The sequence below is a fragment of the Urocampus carinirostris genome, chromosome 10 (assembly GCF_059441175.1).
Source record: "Urocampus carinirostris isolate Australia breed hairy pipefish chromosome 10, RoL_Ucar_1.0, whole genome shotgun sequence".
In the NCBI taxonomy this organism is placed as follows: domain Eukaryota; kingdom Metazoa; phylum Chordata; class Actinopteri; order Syngnathiformes; family Syngnathidae; genus Urocampus; species Urocampus carinirostris.
The window spans coordinates 28718821-28738698 of record NC_142358.1 but is presented as its reverse complement, the minus strand read 5'-3'; the positions used below and the strand labels follow the sequence as shown (position 1 = coordinate 28738698).

The window sequence follows — 19878 nt, the reverse complement described above, 5'->3', positions numbered from 1 at the left end:
CCCTATGTACCTCCATTATAGATCCACAGTTCTAAACAGCCAACACACCTTTTTTTTGGCCTTGCTTTTATGACCAAGTAAAGGGAATTTTATTGGTTTATCTAGCTTATTTTCCGCTGGTGGTCATGTAGTTAAAACAAATCTATGCATTGTTTGAAAATGTTAAAAAGATAATACTAATCATCATCTTTAGCACTGTGGTTCAAGTATTTGTGATGCTGTCAGTGTAAAACATTATCTCAAATTACCTATCATCATCTTTGTAACGGCTGTTTACATAATCTGTTTAAGTGAGTGGAAACGTACAAATATACATGTGTGATTAAAAGGTTAAACCCTGGTTGAATGTCTGAACCTTCAAAATTATGAGCAGCGTCTGTCTTTTTCTTAACTGGAAAAACTAGGTTGACACTGAGTGACGTTGACTAAGTATTCAGTGGAACGCCACATTGTGAAAGTTCTCACTGGAAACGGGGAAGGCACTCTTGTGTTGTGTATTAAAAACGGACTGTATTGGTTGGTATTGGCTAAATACAAAACTAGTTTCACGAATGGACTCAAATGGTACGGAAGCTTAACAAAGAAAACTTGAGAACTGTTGCACAGCTGATTTGCTTTTGTAAGTTGAACAGAGAAAGGGAAACACAAAGAGGGAGAAGTCCGGAAAAGCCGGCTTTTAAAATCAAAGGCGCACCTAACTTTGCGGGTGTGTCTGAGCCCACACAGCGAAACCGGCACTTGAAGAAGAGATTGTATGCAATCACATTGCACCTTGCTCCCTCCACATCATACAAATGGAGGATGATCAACAATGTCAATCTTTAGCAATTATCCAAATACAAAAGTGGTTTGTGTTTTAGTTTGCTAAGTATGAGAAAGATGGTCTGCCGGTCTGCCGGTCTGTCAGACATACTGTCTGTTGGTCTGTCAGACAAACAGTCTGTCGGTCTGTCTGTCACACATACTGTACTGTCTTTGGGTCTTTCAGACATACTGTCTGTCGGTCTGTCAGACATACTGTCTGTCTGTCTGTCTGTCTGTCTGTCTGTCTGTCAGTCTGTCGCACAAAGCATTTTCAATGAATAAAGCACCAAAAATGTCAGACCATAGGTGGTACCATGTTTTGTAATTGTTAAGTGTAATTATTGTACTCTCCTTACCACATAGTGGTACAACCAGAATGCTGCACTCTGATATGCATGAATTTTCCATAAGAGGTGTGTTAGTCATGCTTTATTACCATAGCAGTTTGTAATGTGTTGTTTGATGCAGCAGTGAATTCAACAAATGAAGCCACTTTAGGTTCTAATTCTTCAATCCAACCACTTTGACCTGCTGCCTTCCGGCAGACGCTACAGGTCACACAAAACAAAAACAAACAGACTCAGAGACAGTTTCTTCCCCAGAGCCATTACCACCCCTAACACACACTGCACAAAAGACGGAAACTCTTGCAAACACACTACCACATAAAGATGTAAAATTGTATTCATGCCTATGCTCACTTTGCACAATGTTGCCTATTTTTGCACTACCGCATATTGCTCTAATACGATCCCGAAACTATGTAACATCCTACATGCCCACATTTTTTGTGTAAATATTGTGTGAATTATATCTTTTATCTTCTTTGTTCCTTTATCTTCTTTGTTTTCTTTTATCCTCACTGTTAAATGAGAAACTGGAGTGCCACGTCCAATTTCGTTGTTAAAATATGTTCAACCCATTTTGTAACAATGACAATAAAGGTATATTCTATTCTATTCTATTCTATTCTATTCTATGCTATGGCGAATCACAGATTGCAGTTTTAGCAGGCAGGTTGAGGTTAACACAACCTAAATAAACATACATGGTTTGCTCTGCAGAGAGCAATGGAACTGAATACAGTATACTTTAGTGTTAAAGGGGAGGATTATTTATTGTTTGAGAATCCGCTAATTTCACAAATTCAAAAAGGGGTGAGGCGGGATTTGTCGTAACTGATAACGGACCTATGATCTCAGTTTCATAGGAAGAGCTAAAATAACTTAAGGAGTAGAAAGTCGTGAATTAGCCCCTCGATCACATCTGGCACTCTTGTCCTGGAGGGATGCATGTCTTGCATGATTTTGGAAGTTTTTCTTCTTCAACTTGTTAGCAAGCATGGAGGAGCTTGGTAATGATCCTGATGATAAGAATAACTTTGATTGAAGAATAAAAACCTGAAATATTATGCAGGACATGCAACCCTACAGGACCGGAAAGCCCACTTCTGCTCCAGATGTAGATTCAAGGTCTGAAATTACCATTAGGCAAACCTGGAGCTTTAAAACACCAAGTGCCAGACATAGCAATTCAGCCATCTCTTCCATTCTTGTATCTCTCATCATACAGTCGGCATCCATAGCCAAAAACCTAACGAGTATACTGAGAGACCAAGTCAGCAAAGCACAGTTTCAACTCATTATTTTTGGAGTTGGGCAAATACTTCATGGTTGAAATTTGAATATAGCTGTACTGCTAATTAGGCGACACACTGTGGCTGAGTGTTTCCAGACAGTTAAATTATTTTGAAGCCCCTGTAGGTGGAACAACATTTTTGAACAGCTCAGTTTCATTATATATTTATTTTAAAATAGTAATGATGGTAGTCTGACTTTAAGCATTTTTATTGCAGCATTTAGTTTAAAATTTCCCTAATTTATTTCATTTGAAAAAATACACTATGAAAATTTTCCATAAATATGCTAAGAAAAAAATAATATGTCAAGAGTTTCTTTAAGTATAATATGTTATCGGAGTCACTTCTGGTTCAATTGCAGGACTGAAATTTTCTTTGGGGTTTCTTTTTTGGGGTACCGTTTTTTTTCATTTTTGATATTGAATACCTTTCCCTTCAAGAAAAAACAAATATTAGGTTCTTAAAAGCTTCTCCTTTAGCCTACTCCCTTTGGACGCTTGATGTATTATGTGTGGAAGTATTTTGTTGCTTCTTTTTGTTAATTTTTGGTTGGTGTGGTTTGTGTGCCCTACCCAAATAAAATCCACAAACAAACAAAAAGTATGCTAAACACGTAAGACATCAGACAAAACATAAATGGGCAACAAAGAATATTGTGGGAAATTGCTTCTTCTTTCAATCATAAACAGGGTTGCTTAAGTCTAAATGAGACTTAAACAACCCTGTCAACATAGTATCTATTTACTGTCGCTAGATTTACAGAGGGACAGTAAGTTATGCTTGCAGAAACTACTGCCGGGGGCAATTAAGTACTTGTACATAGTGTTTCTATTAAAGTTATGCTCATTAAAAATAATTATTTAGATTAAGCCTTTAAATGTTTTCAATTGTGTGGAGAACGCGGCTTCCTGTTCAGAACATATACACTTGCAGAAAGTTAACGCAGAGGGCAAAGAAGCCCATCTATAGGTCTAATCGAGTTGTTGTTGTTATTTATTCTGAATATGCATTACAAGTACTGCAAGACTTCTTGATTATTGTCAAACAATTTTTCAAAACAAAAACAGGTAGAAACAGAAAAACAAATTAGGAAGCTACATAAACCAGAAAACAAAGGAAGAGAAAACAAAATTTGAAGCATTACTATTAATACCATTGATTACTTTAATGATGGTGATGAGGGCCGCGATTGTTTATCTAATAAAAAAATTCTGACAATTTTGTCGATACATTCTGTAGTTTTTTTTTGCTTGTTTGGACAGAGAAATACATAATTTAATCATTTTTCCTCATTTTTTGTTCAGATCATCAAATTGTATTCACTGTGGTCAAGAACTCAAACTCAGTTGTGACTATTCGATGAGATGTAATGTCATAAAGTGTCAGAGACCAGGAACGGAGAGGGGACCCACTTGCGCTCGTTTTACTCAGCTTAGAAGGAGGAAAGGGCTTGCACCCACAATCAAGTGATCGTCGGTCACGGGTAGCAGATCACTTGGATCGCTTGGCACTTCCGAGGCGAGCGAAGGCAGTGTCAAGAACGGGAAAAAAACAGGTCGATGGCCGGGACGGAGAAGCAGAAACGTAAATGGGTTCAGAAAAAAGGTCGGAGCCGGGAATCAAACGGGAAACAGGACAGGGTTGAGTCAAAAAGTGCTTGCTTAGCGTTGGCTGAGGTTCACAGACAAACTGACAATCGTTGACAGGAAGGGGGGGGTTTAAAAAGGGATCAGCAGCCAATCAGCGTCCGCGGTCGTTGGCGCCAACGGAGCAGACTCAGATGCCCCGCATCAGTAATCATGACATAAATGTGTTCAGCACAAGCAGGGAATATATTTTAAAAATTTAAATATGTGTGAACTCTTTTGTTTTGGCAGAGAGGGGAACCAGGCCTTCCGGGAGACCATGGCAGTATTGGAAAACCATCCATGTGTAAGAGGCTTGTCCTTTACCTCATTCCTCATACTTCCTTTCCAAAGGATCACAAGACTCAAGTTGCTTGTTCAAGTGAGTAGACAGACACCTTTCATATTATGGTATAATCCTAGTACTGAAGTGTTTTTTGCAATGTTTTGTTTTGTTAATTGGCTTTTTTTGTCTCATAGAATATCCTAAAAAATGCTGAAGAACACTCTGAGAGGGAAGCAAATGCTATTAAAGCTCACCAGAGACTAGAGCAAGTAAGCATTCATTTCAGCAGTGTCACTCATATTTCTCTTTATTTTGATATTGAATGGACAATTGAATGATGACATTTCTATCATATTGAGAGGGGCTAATTGATTTTTAAATATTAAATATTTGATGAAAACTTTGCATCTATAGCAGGGGTTGGGAACGTATGGCTTACGAGCCAGATACAAAACAAGAGCCATAGTAAACTTTTCTGTGACTGTCCAGTCTTAAGGTATGCGAAACCAAGCAACACAATAAACTATCAGTTCAGTTGAAAAATGTAAAGGTCAAAGTTGTAATTACTGTTTACACTCACAGTGTTACAGACCCCGTTTTAGCTATATGTCTCTAAGGAATAATTTGTATAAAAGCTCATCAAACATTTCTGGGACACTTTTTAATGAAAACCCATAGAACTTTAGAAACTGTAAACACCTAAATATGCCAGCCAAGCACCCAGAGCAATTTGATTGACTGAGCGGTAGCGGAGGGAGGATCTTTGCGCTCATAGCGCACTCGCCTACATACAGTACTATGAAAAAGCATTTGACCCCTTCCTGACTTCCACTCACATAGGTTTTCAGATCATCAAACCAATTTTAATGTCACACAGAGACGACCCAATGAAATACAAAATGCAGTTGTGAAAAATTGATTCCATTTATTAAGGCACAAGAAAATGAAAACCTATCTCCGTTTTCCTCTCACATTCCCAAAAACATGCATGTCAGGTGGATTGGCCAGTCCAAATTGACCCAAGGTGTGAATTTGTGAGTGAGTTGTCCGTCTCTGTGTGCCCTGCGACTGGCTGGCAACCAGTTGAGGGTGTCCCCTGCCTACTGCCCGAAGATAGCTGGGATGGGCCTAAAGACCCCCGCGACCATTCTGACTATATGCGGTGCAGATAATGAATTGATGGATGATCTTTTTAAGTACCATATTTTCACGACTATATGATGCACCATAAGGCGCTACAGTGGGAACGACAACAAAACAGCCAGATGGTTCAGTCAAACGTATTAAACCCTTAACATTCCGACAGCTCACAAAGAAGCAAATACGTGTCTCAGGGACGTAGGACACGGTGTCTGTATGATGTCACCAATCACTGAAATTCGTCATTCCATATATCATTCGGAAGGTTAAACTTTTGGGATTCAAGAAATGCCAACCATTTCTTAGTTTCTATTTTCTTTTCACTGGCAACTGTGTGGACAGCAGAGTAAGAATATAATTGTGCAGGGAAACGTGGTTCTTTACTGTGCATATAACAATGAACATTTGGAATTAAATTGAATTTAAAAATAGACTCATCACAGAAACATCAAGATCAGTCTTTAACAAGATACTGGAAACATATAAAGCCGGGGTAGCTCACCAAAGTCGTCTTGCAGCCATCACGTTCAATCATAATACGCAACCATGGTCCTCCTACATCTGTGAGCGTAGTAAATCCATCAGTGTAAAATATTTATACACTCCAAAACACGCAATAATGTCAACAAATAAAAGAAAAAATCTGCTGAGAAGCATCTGCATCGACAGATGTTGCTTGTTGCTAGCTGTCTGTTTAACCCCATAATTCCTGTTTACAAATACAGACTAGTAAAAAAATGTTTTCTCCATGCCATAAAGCAACCTAACGTGTGTTTACATTCATATTTTTCAGCCAATTGCAGGCTTTGTTTTGCCTCGCTTTAGCCTATGTGAGCCTGTAAATGCTAAAAAGGACCCGCCTCCTTTACCTCCGAATAACTTTAGCCAATAGTGACCAATTCAAATGACGATTTAACGTTGGTATATATTTGGTATATATATCCCAGCATATACCGCGGACTACTTCACCTACGGGGAAATATCTAGTCGGCAGCTGCTTGCCTTAGTTGCGAGACCTTGTGACTCAATATTGATCCATATATAAGGCGCACTGTATTATAAGGCGCATAGTCAGCTTTTGAAAAAAAGAAAGGCTTTTAGGTGCGCCTCATAGTCGTGAAAATACGGTACTGTGCAAAACACACTAAAATATGTTTTCGTTATTTAGAAACAGAAATGGCTCCCTATAAGCCAACAAATATTTATTCAAAGGGTGTTTCATTACAAGAACAAGTAGCAAAAATATAAACAAAACAAAATATTTTAAATATTTCTGAACAGACATTTTAACATTGATTCACTACAACAGCGATTCTCTGCTTCTGCATTACAATTTAATGGTTAGTACTGTATTTATTGGAAAACGTCTTGTAAACCAATCCATCCGTTCTGCCACTTTTGTAAATCTTTGAATAAACCGTATTGGTTTGGAATGAAAAAAATAAACTATTTACTCCCTCGATATAATGATTTTGTAGGTTTTTGAAAAGTAAATGTTTAAAAATTGCCAATCAATGCAATGAATAATACTTTTTAATCAGTGTAGCCATGCCAGAAATATTCACGGTGTATGGAGGTCCCAATTGCCCGCTGGGCCACAGTTTGGACACCCCCGGTCTATCATTGGGTCTTTTATTATATAAATAATACAGCAGAGTAATTGATGCAATACATTATTGAGTAGTTAGGTTTGTAAAGATAGATAGATAGATAGATAGATAGATAGATAGATAGATAGATAGATAGATAGATAGATAGATAGATAGATAGATAGATAGATAGATAGATAGATAGATAGATAGATAGATAGATAGATAGATAGATAGATAGATAGATAGATAGATAGATAGATAGATAGATAGATAGATAGATAGATAGATAGATAGATACTTTAATTATCCCCATGGGGAAATTCACACTTCCAGCAGTATCCTTGTGTTGAAAATAAAACAATAATAAAGGATAAGGAACATAATACATAAATACCCAATGTAACGTGTTGATATAGAGTATTTAAATAGTGCTACATAAAATACACACTGTAATAAAAATAGGGTAATATGCAAATGTGTGGGTGTGGGCTTTTACTCCCCCGGGTGGAGATAAAGAGCCTCATGGCATGAGGAAGAAATGATTTCCTCAGATTGCACTCCCGTCACATTCCTTTCCAAACATACAGCTAAGAATAGTCACACTTACAACTTATGACACACAAAAATAATTGTCTCTAGGCATTCACAAAGTGGAATTTTATATTAGAAAAAAACATTGGTTCGCAACAGCTTTGTTTCTTTTGTACTACATCAACTATGTTTCCATTTGTGTTTCCTCTACAGATTGTGAAAGAGTGTAACGAAGGCGTTCGGAAAATGAGTCGCACAGAGGAGCTTATCAGCATTGAAAAGACTTTGGAGTTTAAATCCAAGGTAAAGAACTGTACAGAAGTTTGCACTCTATTTCACATATATTTATGTTTCTATGTTAAGCTGATATGCATTCCTTGGAAAAGTTGTCTAAAATAAGAGGAACCTAAGCTGGAAAACACATACCTGTCAAACTCCACGGCTCCATGCCCTTACAAAACTGTCGTATTTTCCCTTACAAAATAATCTTGCACCATATTTTTTTTTCAAACGTGTTTATTTATGTAGTTTAACATGTTATATTGTACATGTGTTTCGTAATATCATATATATTGTTAATTAACATTTTGTTGTGAGATACTGTGTTGCTTGACATGAATGAGGTTTATTATTAAAAAAAAGTTCAAAAATGAAGTAGCTTGGACGTTCACTGTAGAAGGAAAAAATACATGCAAATATAATTAAGTTGAATAATACATTTTCTTATTCAAATTATTCCTTCATTTTCTGCATTAAATTATTGTTGGTAATATACTGAATAAAGGGATAACCACAAACCTGTCTTTTTTCATTTTCTCCTTTTATATTCCCTTTTTTTCTTAACTTCTTCATACAACATAATAATTCGTAATATAATGCATCAAAGCAAGTGAGGCGTTTGAGAGCCGGCTCTCTTTAATGAGTCGAGCCGAAAAAGCCGGTTCTCTAAAGAGACGGACTTCCTTTCACTACATCAAAGCGCTCGCTTCGTTTGCAACGAAAAAAAACGATACCGAGATAGAGGCTTCTGCGGCGAACTCGTTTCACTTGATTGATTTGCCGTTTCGTGATAGTCGGTGTATATCGGATGGTACCCATAATTGACAAATTTGCATTTTTCCGTACAGATTTTCTCGTACGTTGTACACGTTTTAAAATGCATAATAAACGTACTTTGTACGGCAAAACCGTACCGGTTGACAGGTATGAAAACACTTAAGAATGAAGAAATAAATAAAAGCATTATTTATATTGGCTTAGCTTTGTGCTCAGAACTGTCACGAAAATGGTTTTATTGGTTATTTTAAAAAATACAATTTGTTGAATTAAAAAGTAAAATAAAAGTATGCATGTTGTGTGTTGCCTCACAAAACAATCCATATGTCCAATACTCTAAAGTTTTTTTCCTGGATGGTGAACATGAATGCTAATTTGTGGTATTGGCACTCACGATCATAGATAAAAGCATCAGATGTATTCTCATAGCCATTTAATGTTCATAAACCCGGAATTAAAGTGTACATTGACATCTAAGGTAAAAAACTATCTGTTATGTATTGGAGAAACAGAATTTCATGTAATAATAGTACGTGGTATGGATATTGTTGACTACTCAACGTTTGTGTGTTAGTATCTGTCTTCAGAAATGTAGTATCAAAAATCCCGACTAGATAACTAATGATTTAAACAATCTGAAATGTATGGAATACAGAAAAATGGGTATTCATATCTTGGTTATTGTCATGGTTGCCATGGCGCCCAATTGGCCCCGCCAGTGAGAGATTGGATTTCTGTCTATATAAAGCTCAGCGCTCTCTTTCTTCGGTTGTCAGCCCGTCAAAGAACCTCTGCCCCGCAAGACGTGGGGTCTGACTTGGTCCTGTTTTCCTGTTGGATTTTCCTGTTCGGTATCGTTCCCGTTTATTTTGTCCTGTTTAATTTCGGTTTCCAGTTTTGTTTCCGTCCGGTTTTGTCCTGTTTCTTATTTTTTCCAGTTTTCGTTCCCGTCTAGTTTCTCCTGTTTGTTATCGATATCCTGATTCGTTGTCAATCCTGACTGTCCCTTCCCGTCTGGTATCGACTCCATCTGTCCGATATCAACTCGGGCTATTGGAATCGGTCTCGTCGGTCTCTGGCTTACTGTCCTTCCACGCCAGACCGGCTTACTATTGTGCATGACTCCCCATTTCCCGTAAAATAAAAGGCTTGTGTGAGAACGTCACGCGATTGGGTCCTGTATCTGTTCTGGTTCTGACAGTCATTGACTTATTTATCCTACTTAATATTGTTCTAATGCATTTACAATTTGGGACTGTCTCCAAGCACTACTTTGTATGTATTTTTCCCAATTTGTCTTGACATTTTTTAATCTTCTTTTCCTTTTTTAAGTCTTATAACGTGTTTCTTCTGGACTGCAATGTCTTCAAATGTTGTAGACAATGGTTGTTATCGATTTAGATTGACACAATTCTGATTCGAATACCTCTGCAAGTAAAATCATTGGGCATAAGTTTCAAGTTTTGTTGATTTGAAATGAGACATTATGCTCCATAAACTCATGTCACATACTATAGAATTTTAGCTAAGGCTAATTCTTAATGTCTGTCCCCAGAAGGGATTTTGAAGAAAAAACATACATAAAATACACAATATTATAAAACTGCACAATTGTAGAGGCTACAGGTGGTCACATATCTGACCTTTGATTAAAAGGTCTTTAAATTTATGTTTAATTAGGACACAGTTTGACTCTTCCTTTAGTTCTTTGGGTAAACAGTTCCAGGCTTTAATGCCTTGTACAGTAAACGCTAATTGTCCACAAGTATTTTTTCGCCTCGGGACATGACAGTTCCGGCTTTGAGCTCCTCAGGCTCTGGAGCGCACAGCCCTGAGGGGAACTATGCTCGAATCAAGTTTCTCAACTTTGTAAAGCATCAAAATAGTTATTGGATCATTTTTTATTTGAGCTATATATTTTAGCAGTGTTAGAGCGAGTCTACAACAAAAAAGTTGCCCAACAAGTCGTTCCAATTCCGAATCCCACGAAGAAGAACCTAATCAAATTCCTAATTGCAGTCGAACTGTCTTTGAGTGGTTCTGCACTCCACATACTGAAAGAGTATTGAAGCCTCTTTAACACCTCTACTTCATTGCAGTCGGTGCCCATCATCTCCCATTCCCGTTGGCTACTGAAGAAGGGTGAAGTGCAGCTAATGGCAGGACCTAAGAGCACCAGGACATTGCGGAGCCGCAAGCTCTACCAACCTGTCTTCTTGTTTTTGTTCAACAACCTGCTGCTAATCACGAAGCGCAGCTCGAGGTATGCGTTCTTTAAAAATGTTTCAAAGTCTATCTGTCTCAGTCCTGAACTTGTCATTTTTTCCAGTGGGGACAAGTTTCAGGTCCTTGACTCCTGCACAAGGGCTATGCTGAGGACTGAAGATCTTGAGGACCAAGGTCAAATGCTGGCCTATGTCTTCAATCTGAAGTTGTTGGAGAACCAAGAGGACCGGCAAGCCAGCTACATGCTGAAGACCTCAAGCATGTAAGTTGTTGAATATTCCATGGAAGGAGAAACGGTGTGAAAAATGACACATTTTCAGAAATGCTAACAAGCTGATTAAAAAACACTGACGTGATTATGTCATTTCATACTGGATGCCTGCTCGGGCTTTTTAAAAACAAGCCATTAAATGCCAGTATTCTATTGTTATGTGCCCTTTTATGACCTGGGAAAATAAAGTAAGGGGAAGTAGTGGTATTTACACAAAGCAAGTCATAAGCTTTATTTGCAGTGTCTTGGCACGTTTTCTTAAACATGGAACTGAAAATAGACTTTTTGGAGGTAAAGGCCTTTCAGGAGAAAAGCTCTGTGACATAGGTCGATAGATAGATAGATAGATAGATAGATAGATAGATAGATAGATAGATAGATAGATAGATAGATAGATAGATAGATAGATAGATAGATAGATAGATAGATAGATAGATAGATAGATAGATAGATAGATAGATAGATAGATAGATAGATAGATAGATAGATAGATAGATAGATAGATAGATAGATAGATAGATAGATAGATAGATAGATAGATAGATAGATAGATAGATAGATAGATAGATAGATAGATAGATAGATAGATAGATACTTTATTCATCCCCGCAGGGAAATTCACACTTCTAGCAGCATCCCTGCGCTGGAGAACCAAACAATAATAAAGCAAAAAGAATACAATACACAAATACCCAATGTGACGTATTATATAGAGTATCTAGATAGTGCTACACAGAATACACACTGCAATAAAAATACGGTTATATGCAATGTGGGGGGTGTGGTTTAATGTGGGCCTTTCCTCCGCCGGGTGGAGTTAAAGAGCCTCATGGCATGAGGAAGAAAAGATCTCCTCAGTTTGTCCGGGGTACAAGACGGTGACAGCAGTCTGTTGCTGAAGCTGCTCTTCTGTCTGGAGATAATGTGTAGTGGATGTGATGAATTGTCCATGATTGATCCTGAGAGGAAGCGGAATTTATACGATTATTGGTAGTGGTTTCAGAACCCCGAGCTAAAGCTACCTGTCATGCAGCCAGTCAGATCATTATATTATTATTAGGTACTTCCAATCTTCCTTAAAAAGCAAATTTGGGGGAAACATATTTGTAAACCCAAAGTCCACCATGCTCTACGGATACGTACCAAACTCGAATATGAGTGAGTGTCACGGTTGCCATGGTGCCCAATTGACCCCGCCCGTGTGGCGCCAGCTGCGGCTCCTTGACAGATTGGCTTTCCGTCTATTTAAGCTCAGTGCTCTCACTCTTCCTTTGTCAGTCCGTCAACGAACCTCTGCCCCACAAGATGTGGGTTTTGACTCGGTGCTATTTCCTGTTGGTACTTCCTATCGTTCCCGTTTATTTTGTCCTGTTTAATATGGGTTTCCAGTTTCATTCCCGTCTAGTTTTTCCTGTTTAATTCCGATATCCTGTTCTGATATCAATCATGTCTGTCCCGTCCTGTCCGGTATCAACCCCATCTGTCCGATATCTGCTCGGGCAATTGGTATCGATCTCGTCGGCCTCTGGCTTCCTATCATTTCACGCCAGACTGCTGCCTAACGTGCATGACTCCCCATTTCCGTAAAATAAAAGGCTTGTGTGAGAAACGTCTTGCATTTGGGTCCTGATCCTGTTCCAGTTCATGACAGTGAGTGCATGAAAGTTTGTGTCTGTACTCGTTTTTTAGATCAGGCACAACTGTGTTTGCCATTCATGTAAAACGCTGAAGCACCTATGTCAAAGTCTAGCTCGTGAGAAGGTTTTTCTATGGCCCCTGAGATGGTCTTGATCTGTTATTGTATCGTACACCAGGAATTGTGGTGTTCTTGGTTTTTTGTTTTTTAAATTGTATTTCAAGTAAATGAAAGAAAATTGCTACAATTGTTTTTTTCTTTGAAGTGAATTTAACCCACTTGAAGCGTTTGTGTGAGAACCCGAACAAATGATAGACCCAATCGCGTAACGTTTATTGGGAAGTCGAGGAAACAAACGCCAGCGATCCGGTGATCGCTGGACAGAAGGAGCAAGCAGCTGACGGGATCGGAGAGCGATCGGAATGCGGAAGTGACGGAAGATCGGAGCGTGGTCAGGGCCAAAAACGGGTTGATAGCCGGAACAGGGGATCAGATGGACAAAACGTGTCGATTGCCGGAGACAAACGGGAATCAGGAACAGACGAGTGGTACATGGATGAAAGCGGGACTGACGGGAGCCAGAGTCACAGTGCTTGCCTTGAATATTCAGAGGTTTGCTGACAGACTGACAAGAAGTGACTGGCGTACTAGGTATAAGTAAGAGGGGAATCACTCCGGCAACAAGCAGCAGCTGCCGCCAAATGAGCAGGCACAGTTGAGGGCAATGAGTAATCATGACAGTTTGAGTATATAGATATGTCTGCTGATGTTTTATTTTGAGCTGACAGTAAATACAAAGCCCTGCCACCAGAAAGCAACACCTATCGATTGTAAACTTTGTGTTGGCTCAAAGATCTCTTTATTTTATCGTCTCATCTTACACTTAGGTTGATGTGAGAGGATAAAGTTAATGTCTTTATCTTGGTCTGCTTTTGTTACTAATGAAATAAATCCTGTGTACAGGAGCGATAAGCTTCGATGGATTTGCGCACTGACTCCAAATCCTCGCACTCGTTTCATGTCGACCAGCGCACACCAGTCAGGTGAGATAATTGTTTTACGAAACTATCGTAGTTTCTAAAATATAAGCCGCACCTTGCGCCTTGCACATTTTAGACTGCAGAATAAAATGAATAAGATTGGAAATGCATACAGTAATTAAAGGTATGCGCTACAGGATCCAATTTGTGCATTGATTGTAAAATAATTGATATATCGTTAAACATTGTGGACCATAATCACAAAATATTGGATGTAACCGGAATCTTACCTGAATGAGAGCGCCGACACTTTCCCACTAGAACACTAGTGTGGAACAGATGACAGACAAAAAGGCATGAAGTCAAGGCAAGTCATGTTTATTTGTATAGCCCTTGATCACAAGGAGTCTCAAAGGGCTGCACAGACCACAGATTACTGCAAACTACATAGTTATTACACCATCCCCTGATCTAAAACCTACCAAAAAAAATCAGCATGAGGAGCTCTTCTTGGCTCTTGGGATCACTAGTAGACCAACATTTTTAGAAAGAAAGCTTCAGACCAGAACATAGGGGGATATTAAATCGGAAAGATATGAGGAAGCAAGTCCATGCATGATTTTGTATAACAGAACCTTAAAATGACACCTTAAGCCGACAGGGAGCCAATGCAGGTTAGCTAAAATCGGAGTAATGTGATCAAACCTTCTTATCTCAGTTAAAAGCCCCGCTGCAGCATTATGTACCTGCTTTTATCATTATCATGCTATTCTTACTCACAGTGCCAGAAACACTGTTTTGCACACGGCATTCTGATACGTTAAAAAGTGTCTCCACTTCTTGTCAAGTCAAGTTACATTTATTTGTAAAGCCCTTAATCATAAAATATCTCAAGGATTGCACAGACCACAATTACACTATACCTTGATCTGAAACAGGCATGCCGACAAGGGCAACAAATGTTAGAGAATAGAGAAAACCGACATGCTTTAAACAAAATGCTATACAAGCTATTTTACATACGTATACATTCTAACCAGTAACGTTTTTAACGCACAGGTAAGGAACTGGATAGACTGTTTTACCTATCAGAATGCACTATGCGAATCAGTGTTTCTGGTACCATGAGTAAAAGTAGTGTGATAATGAGATGAGATATAATGCCTTTTTTATCTCTTTGTTATCTCTACCGCTGGAAGTCTCGTGGTGCAGTGTCCGCACACTCACTGTCACTAATCGTGTTCGATTCCCATTGCAAAAAAAATTGGGTAGACTCATTTTCATGCGCCTTATACTCCAGTGTGCCATATGTATAAATACCATATAACACAAGAGTATTTTAGGGCGGGTGCGTCTTATAATCTGGTGCGCCTTATAGTGTGAAAAATGCCATAATTAACATATACAAAGGATGGATTTAATGTCGCTCTTGTTTTTGTGATTTCAGACTCTTTGCAGGTGCAGTGTATTCAATCCTACTCCTCTCAGGAGCCAGACGAGCTCTCCATTGAGATGGCTGACGTTTTAAATCTCCTGGAGAAGACAGATGACGGTATGTAGGCCTCCATCACTTCCAAAACTTTTGGATCTTACGAGTAGTCAGCGAATAACTTTTGGGGTCACTTCCAGGCTGGATGATGGGGGAGAGGCTTCACGACGGCGAAAGAGGATGGTTTCCGAGTCGACTAGTGGAGGAGATCCAGAGTCAGGAGGTGCGAGCTCAGAACTTGAGAGAAGCCTTCAAGGTTCATCAAGCTCAAGAAGGGGGTGGAGCCCTGCAAAGTGGGACCAGGATTGGTTCAAGAGGGGGAAGGGTGATGCCAAAGGTATGCAGCCTCTTCAGTTCGTTGAACGACCCGTCGTGCAGGAAGTAAGATGGCAAGCTTGGAGAAGATTGCTGCAGAATCATTGGATCTTCAGATCTGGAACTATGGGCAGATGACTTTAAAGCTTCCTTGTTTTGTTTTCCATAGCCACTTTTACACACAAAATATTCACGTATCAGAGCCTTAACGGAAGAGCTGGCTTTTATCTACCTTTACTTTTTTATATGCAAACACCAACAACTGTCGGATATTGTCAGTTCGTGGTCCAGTCTTATCCAATGGGAATCCTTCCCTGCAACAGTATGTGCAAGCCAGAGGCATAAACACATACTCACCAACACTACCGCTTCACCACATTTCTCTCTTTAAAAACGCCTATCAATTTATTTTTTAAAAATCTTTTCCACCTTTATTGTTGTTCAATCACAAAAATGAAAAGTGTCTCTCGGACATCTTGGACCACACAGCAGATTTCAGTAATGGCTCTGATAACAGGCAGTGTGAAAGTGGCTAATGTTTACAAACCAATCACAACAACTCATATGAAATTGCATGACTCCTAAATGTGCCATGAAGGTTTTAGTTTTTTTTTTGTATATTTGTATTTTGATTTTGAATGTGTTGTGTAAAAAGATGAAGAATCTACATTTGTGATAAGACTTTTCCGTGGGTTGAACGGCCGGGATCCCCAAATGTTGTTGTGGTTAATTTATTGTGAAGATACTGTAAATAACTGTAAGATGCATGGGCAGGGTTTAACCGTTTAATTGTTTTCCTTCATTTCATCTTTAAAATGCAAATTAAATGGTTAATGAAAAACAAAATAGACTACCAATTGTGTCTGTGACGAGAGAAGAAAACAGCAGGATTTGTTTCAAATGAATTTGACCAGCTAGGCTGTTTTCTTAAAAAAAAATCCTTCTGCAAAAGAAACATAAGAATCTGTATACCTAAAATATTTGTGTACACTGTTTCGCAACGTGATAAGTCTGTCAGAACCAGAACAGGAGGAGGACCCAGATGCATAACGTTTCTCACACAAGCTTTATTTTACAGGAATGGGGCAGTCATGCACATTAACACAAACGCCAGTGATTCGGCGATGGCTCGGCGAAAGAAGTAAGGCCGAAGTCTGGCGTGGAACAACAGGAAGCCAGAGGCCGACGAGATCCGTACCAGTTAGACAAGCAAATACCGGACAGATGGGGTCGATACCGGACAGGACGGGACAGAAAGGATTGATATCAGTTACAGGAGACTGGAGACAGATATCAGACAGGACGAGACAGGGGGGATCGATACAAGACGCTGGAGACTGGAGTCCGATATCAAACAGGACGAGATAGACAGGACCGATACCAGACACTGGAGACCGATTACAAGCAAGACGAGATAGACGGGAAAGATACTCGATACTGTAGATTGTAGGAAGGTATGAGACAGGACTAGAAAGACAATATTGATACCAAACACTGGAGACTGGAGTCAGATATCAAATAGGGTGAGATAGACAGGATCGATACCGTAAAGGATACTCAAGCAGGATACAGGACAGAGTCAAAACACACGTCTTGCGGGTGCAGAGGTTCGTTGATGGACTGACAAAGGGTGTGTGATAGCACTGAGATTAAATAGGAGGGAAGCCAATCAGTCAATGAGCCGCAGCTGGCGCCAAACGGGCGGGGCTAATTGGGGGCAATCGAGAGAGTCCTTTAAAATGAAAATAAACAACGAGGTTATGATGATTTATTCGTCACTGGAACTTACGATTTGTTGTAGTTACAAATTTTATGAAGGTTAACTGTTTCGACCCAATAGTTTAAGCATCTTTAAAGGTTTAAATCAAAGGTGAATACACCTTGAACTATTAAATACAGAGTGTAACACAGAAGTACCCAACCTTTTTCAAGCTGAGAGCTACTTTTTGTTACAAATGAGTGCACAGGGCACCCAGTTTGACAAGCTTTTCAAAACAAAAAAAATATTGTTATTACTATGTTGTTACTGTGTTATTAGTCAAGTCAAGTCATTTTTATTTGTATAGCCCTAAATCACGAAGAGTCTCAAAGGGCTTCACAGATTATTACACTATACTATTACACGGACTATTTTTCAGCCGACGAGAAGAGTAGGTTATTCATATGCTATGGAGTAGAAGTGAGTTTTAAGTTTACAGTTAAACATTTCCACTGAGGTTGCAGATCGGATCTCAGGTGGAAGAGCATTCCACAGCACCGGTGCCCGGATGGAGAACGCTCTCGAAGCAGCAGAACACTTCTTTGCACTTGGGATCACCAGAAGACCGGCACTCTCAGATCGTAGGCTTCGGACCGGGACATAGGGGCAAATCAGATCTGAAAGATAAGAGGGAGCAAGTCCATGTATGATTTTGTATAATACTAAGAGAACCTTGAAATCACATCGAAGGCTAACTGGGAGCCAATGCAGGTTAGCCAAAATCGGTGTTATGTGATCGTACTTTTTTGTCCTAGTTAAAAGCCTCGCTGCGGCATTTTGTACCAGCTGAAGAGACTTGATTCTAGACTTCGGGAGACCAGAGAGTAGTGCATTACAGTAATCGAGACGGGAGGTAACAAACGCATGAATTATAATTTCCGCATCCGACTGAGACAGTATTGAACGGATTTTAGCAATGTTACGAAGATTGAAGAAAGCGGTTCTAGTAATTAGTCACGGCATTTAGATGGATCAATGACTAACATTTCGGTCTTTTCAGAGTTAAGACGCAAGAAATTGAGTGACATCCACTCTTTTATCTCTATGAGGCAGGCCTCCAAATTTCCACAGTTTAGTGTGGGAGATTCCTCCAACGGAAGATATAGTTGAGTGTCGTCTGCGTAGCAGTGGAAGCTGATATTGTACTTGCGAATAATATCACCTAATGGAAGCATGTAAATGCTGAAAAGAAGGGGGCCAAGCACTGAACCCTGTTGATTTTTGGAGGTAGGGTTGAAGAGACTCAGTTAACCACAAACAAGCTATTTCCAGGACAGGTCCACGGGTACATCAGCTGCCCTTAGTCTCCAACTCAATTGAGGTTGGGCCAAACATGGTTTTCCACAAAAACAGCGCTGTAAAAAAAAAAATCTGCATTTTTCTCTTCTTTTCTTTTCATTTATTTATTTTAGCTCTTTTTTCTTTTCCCCTTTTCTTGAGTTTTACTTTTTGTCTTATTTTTTTTTCCTTCTATTTTATCTTTTTTTTCCCTTCCTATTTTTCTACATTTCAAAAGTAATAATGTACGTTTTGGTCACTTTGAGTCTCAACAGAATACAGCGACATCTAATGGCGTGGTAAATTCATTCTTATTTACATTTAGGCTGTAAAAATATGTAAGCGAACAAATGCCCAGGGCTGATAGAAGATTGGATTCTGCTGCTTGGGATGGTCGTTGGTGGGAGCTACAGTACTCAAATTGGCCGCCAGAGTGCGATCGATATCCCATGATAAGCAGACCACAGGAAAGGAGATTTTCAGCCATTTTGTTGGTATCAATTGGTAGTGTCTTGACATGAAACATAGCTAAAGACAGTCACAGAGGCCTAAAGTACAATTGTGCAAATTTTCACGAAAATCAGCCTATTAGTCACATACAAACACACACACAAATCGGGATTTATAAAGTAGTTTGGATTAGATAAATAGAGTAGATGTACTAATCGATATGAAGTGGGAATGAACAGGGTTGAAAAATCGTTGTTTTACATAAGTGAGAATATTTTCATGAAAAAAAGTAGAGTCAGTCATAAAATTGATTATTATTCAATGACCCTTTGTGATTGGGCCATATGTGTACAGTCTTTAAAATGTATTTCAGTCACTTACAAGCAGTGTTGGGAATAACACCGTTATAAACAGGGCCGTGGCGTGATGGCTATATTTTTTTCAGTAACGGGGTGATCTAACTACCAGTAGTTACTTTTTCTGCTGTTATAACGCTTGGTTTGGCAATTCTCTCCCCCGAGTTGTTTAAGTCGCGTCTTTTCGGATCCTTCAAAAAAGTGACTACAACATAGTTAGATAGCAATTATGAATATAGTATTTACTAAGCGTGGAAAGAAAAGGCGAATGAGGGCTGCTTTGCAAAAAAATCTGAGCCACCCGATTTGTGTCGTTCGCGAAAAGAATGTCTAAACGAGACGCTTCTATGAAGTGAACGAAAGGCTCTTGCCACCCACCAATTAACAGCTGGTTTCTTCTGATACACCTTTTTTTCTCTTGTGATTGGTTAATGTGCATTTTTGG

General features: G+C 39.1%; 1 protein-coding gene across 1 annotated transcript in view; it reads left to right on the top strand.

Moving 5' to 3' along the window:
- Positions 1 to 16429, top strand: part of ngef (neuronal guanine nucleotide exchange factor) — a 45312-nt gene extending 28883 nt beyond the window's left edge. The window contains exons 8-15 of the mRNA XM_088345227.1: positions 4321 to 4450; positions 4549 to 4623; positions 7831 to 7920; positions 10773 to 10936; positions 11003 to 11161; positions 13770 to 13849; positions 15234 to 15338; positions 15416 to 16429. Coding sequence (XP_088201353.1) covers positions 4321 to 4450; positions 4549 to 4623; positions 7831 to 7920; positions 10773 to 10936; positions 11003 to 11161; positions 13770 to 13849; positions 15234 to 15338; positions 15416 to 15660 — 1048 coding nt within the window. The 3' untranslated portion in view covers positions 15661 to 16429. The remainder of the gene's footprint in view (positions 1 to 4320; positions 4451 to 4548; positions 4624 to 7830; positions 7921 to 10772; positions 10937 to 11002; positions 11162 to 13769; positions 13850 to 15233; positions 15339 to 15415) is intronic.
- Positions 16430 to 19878: the final 3449 nt, after the last annotated feature.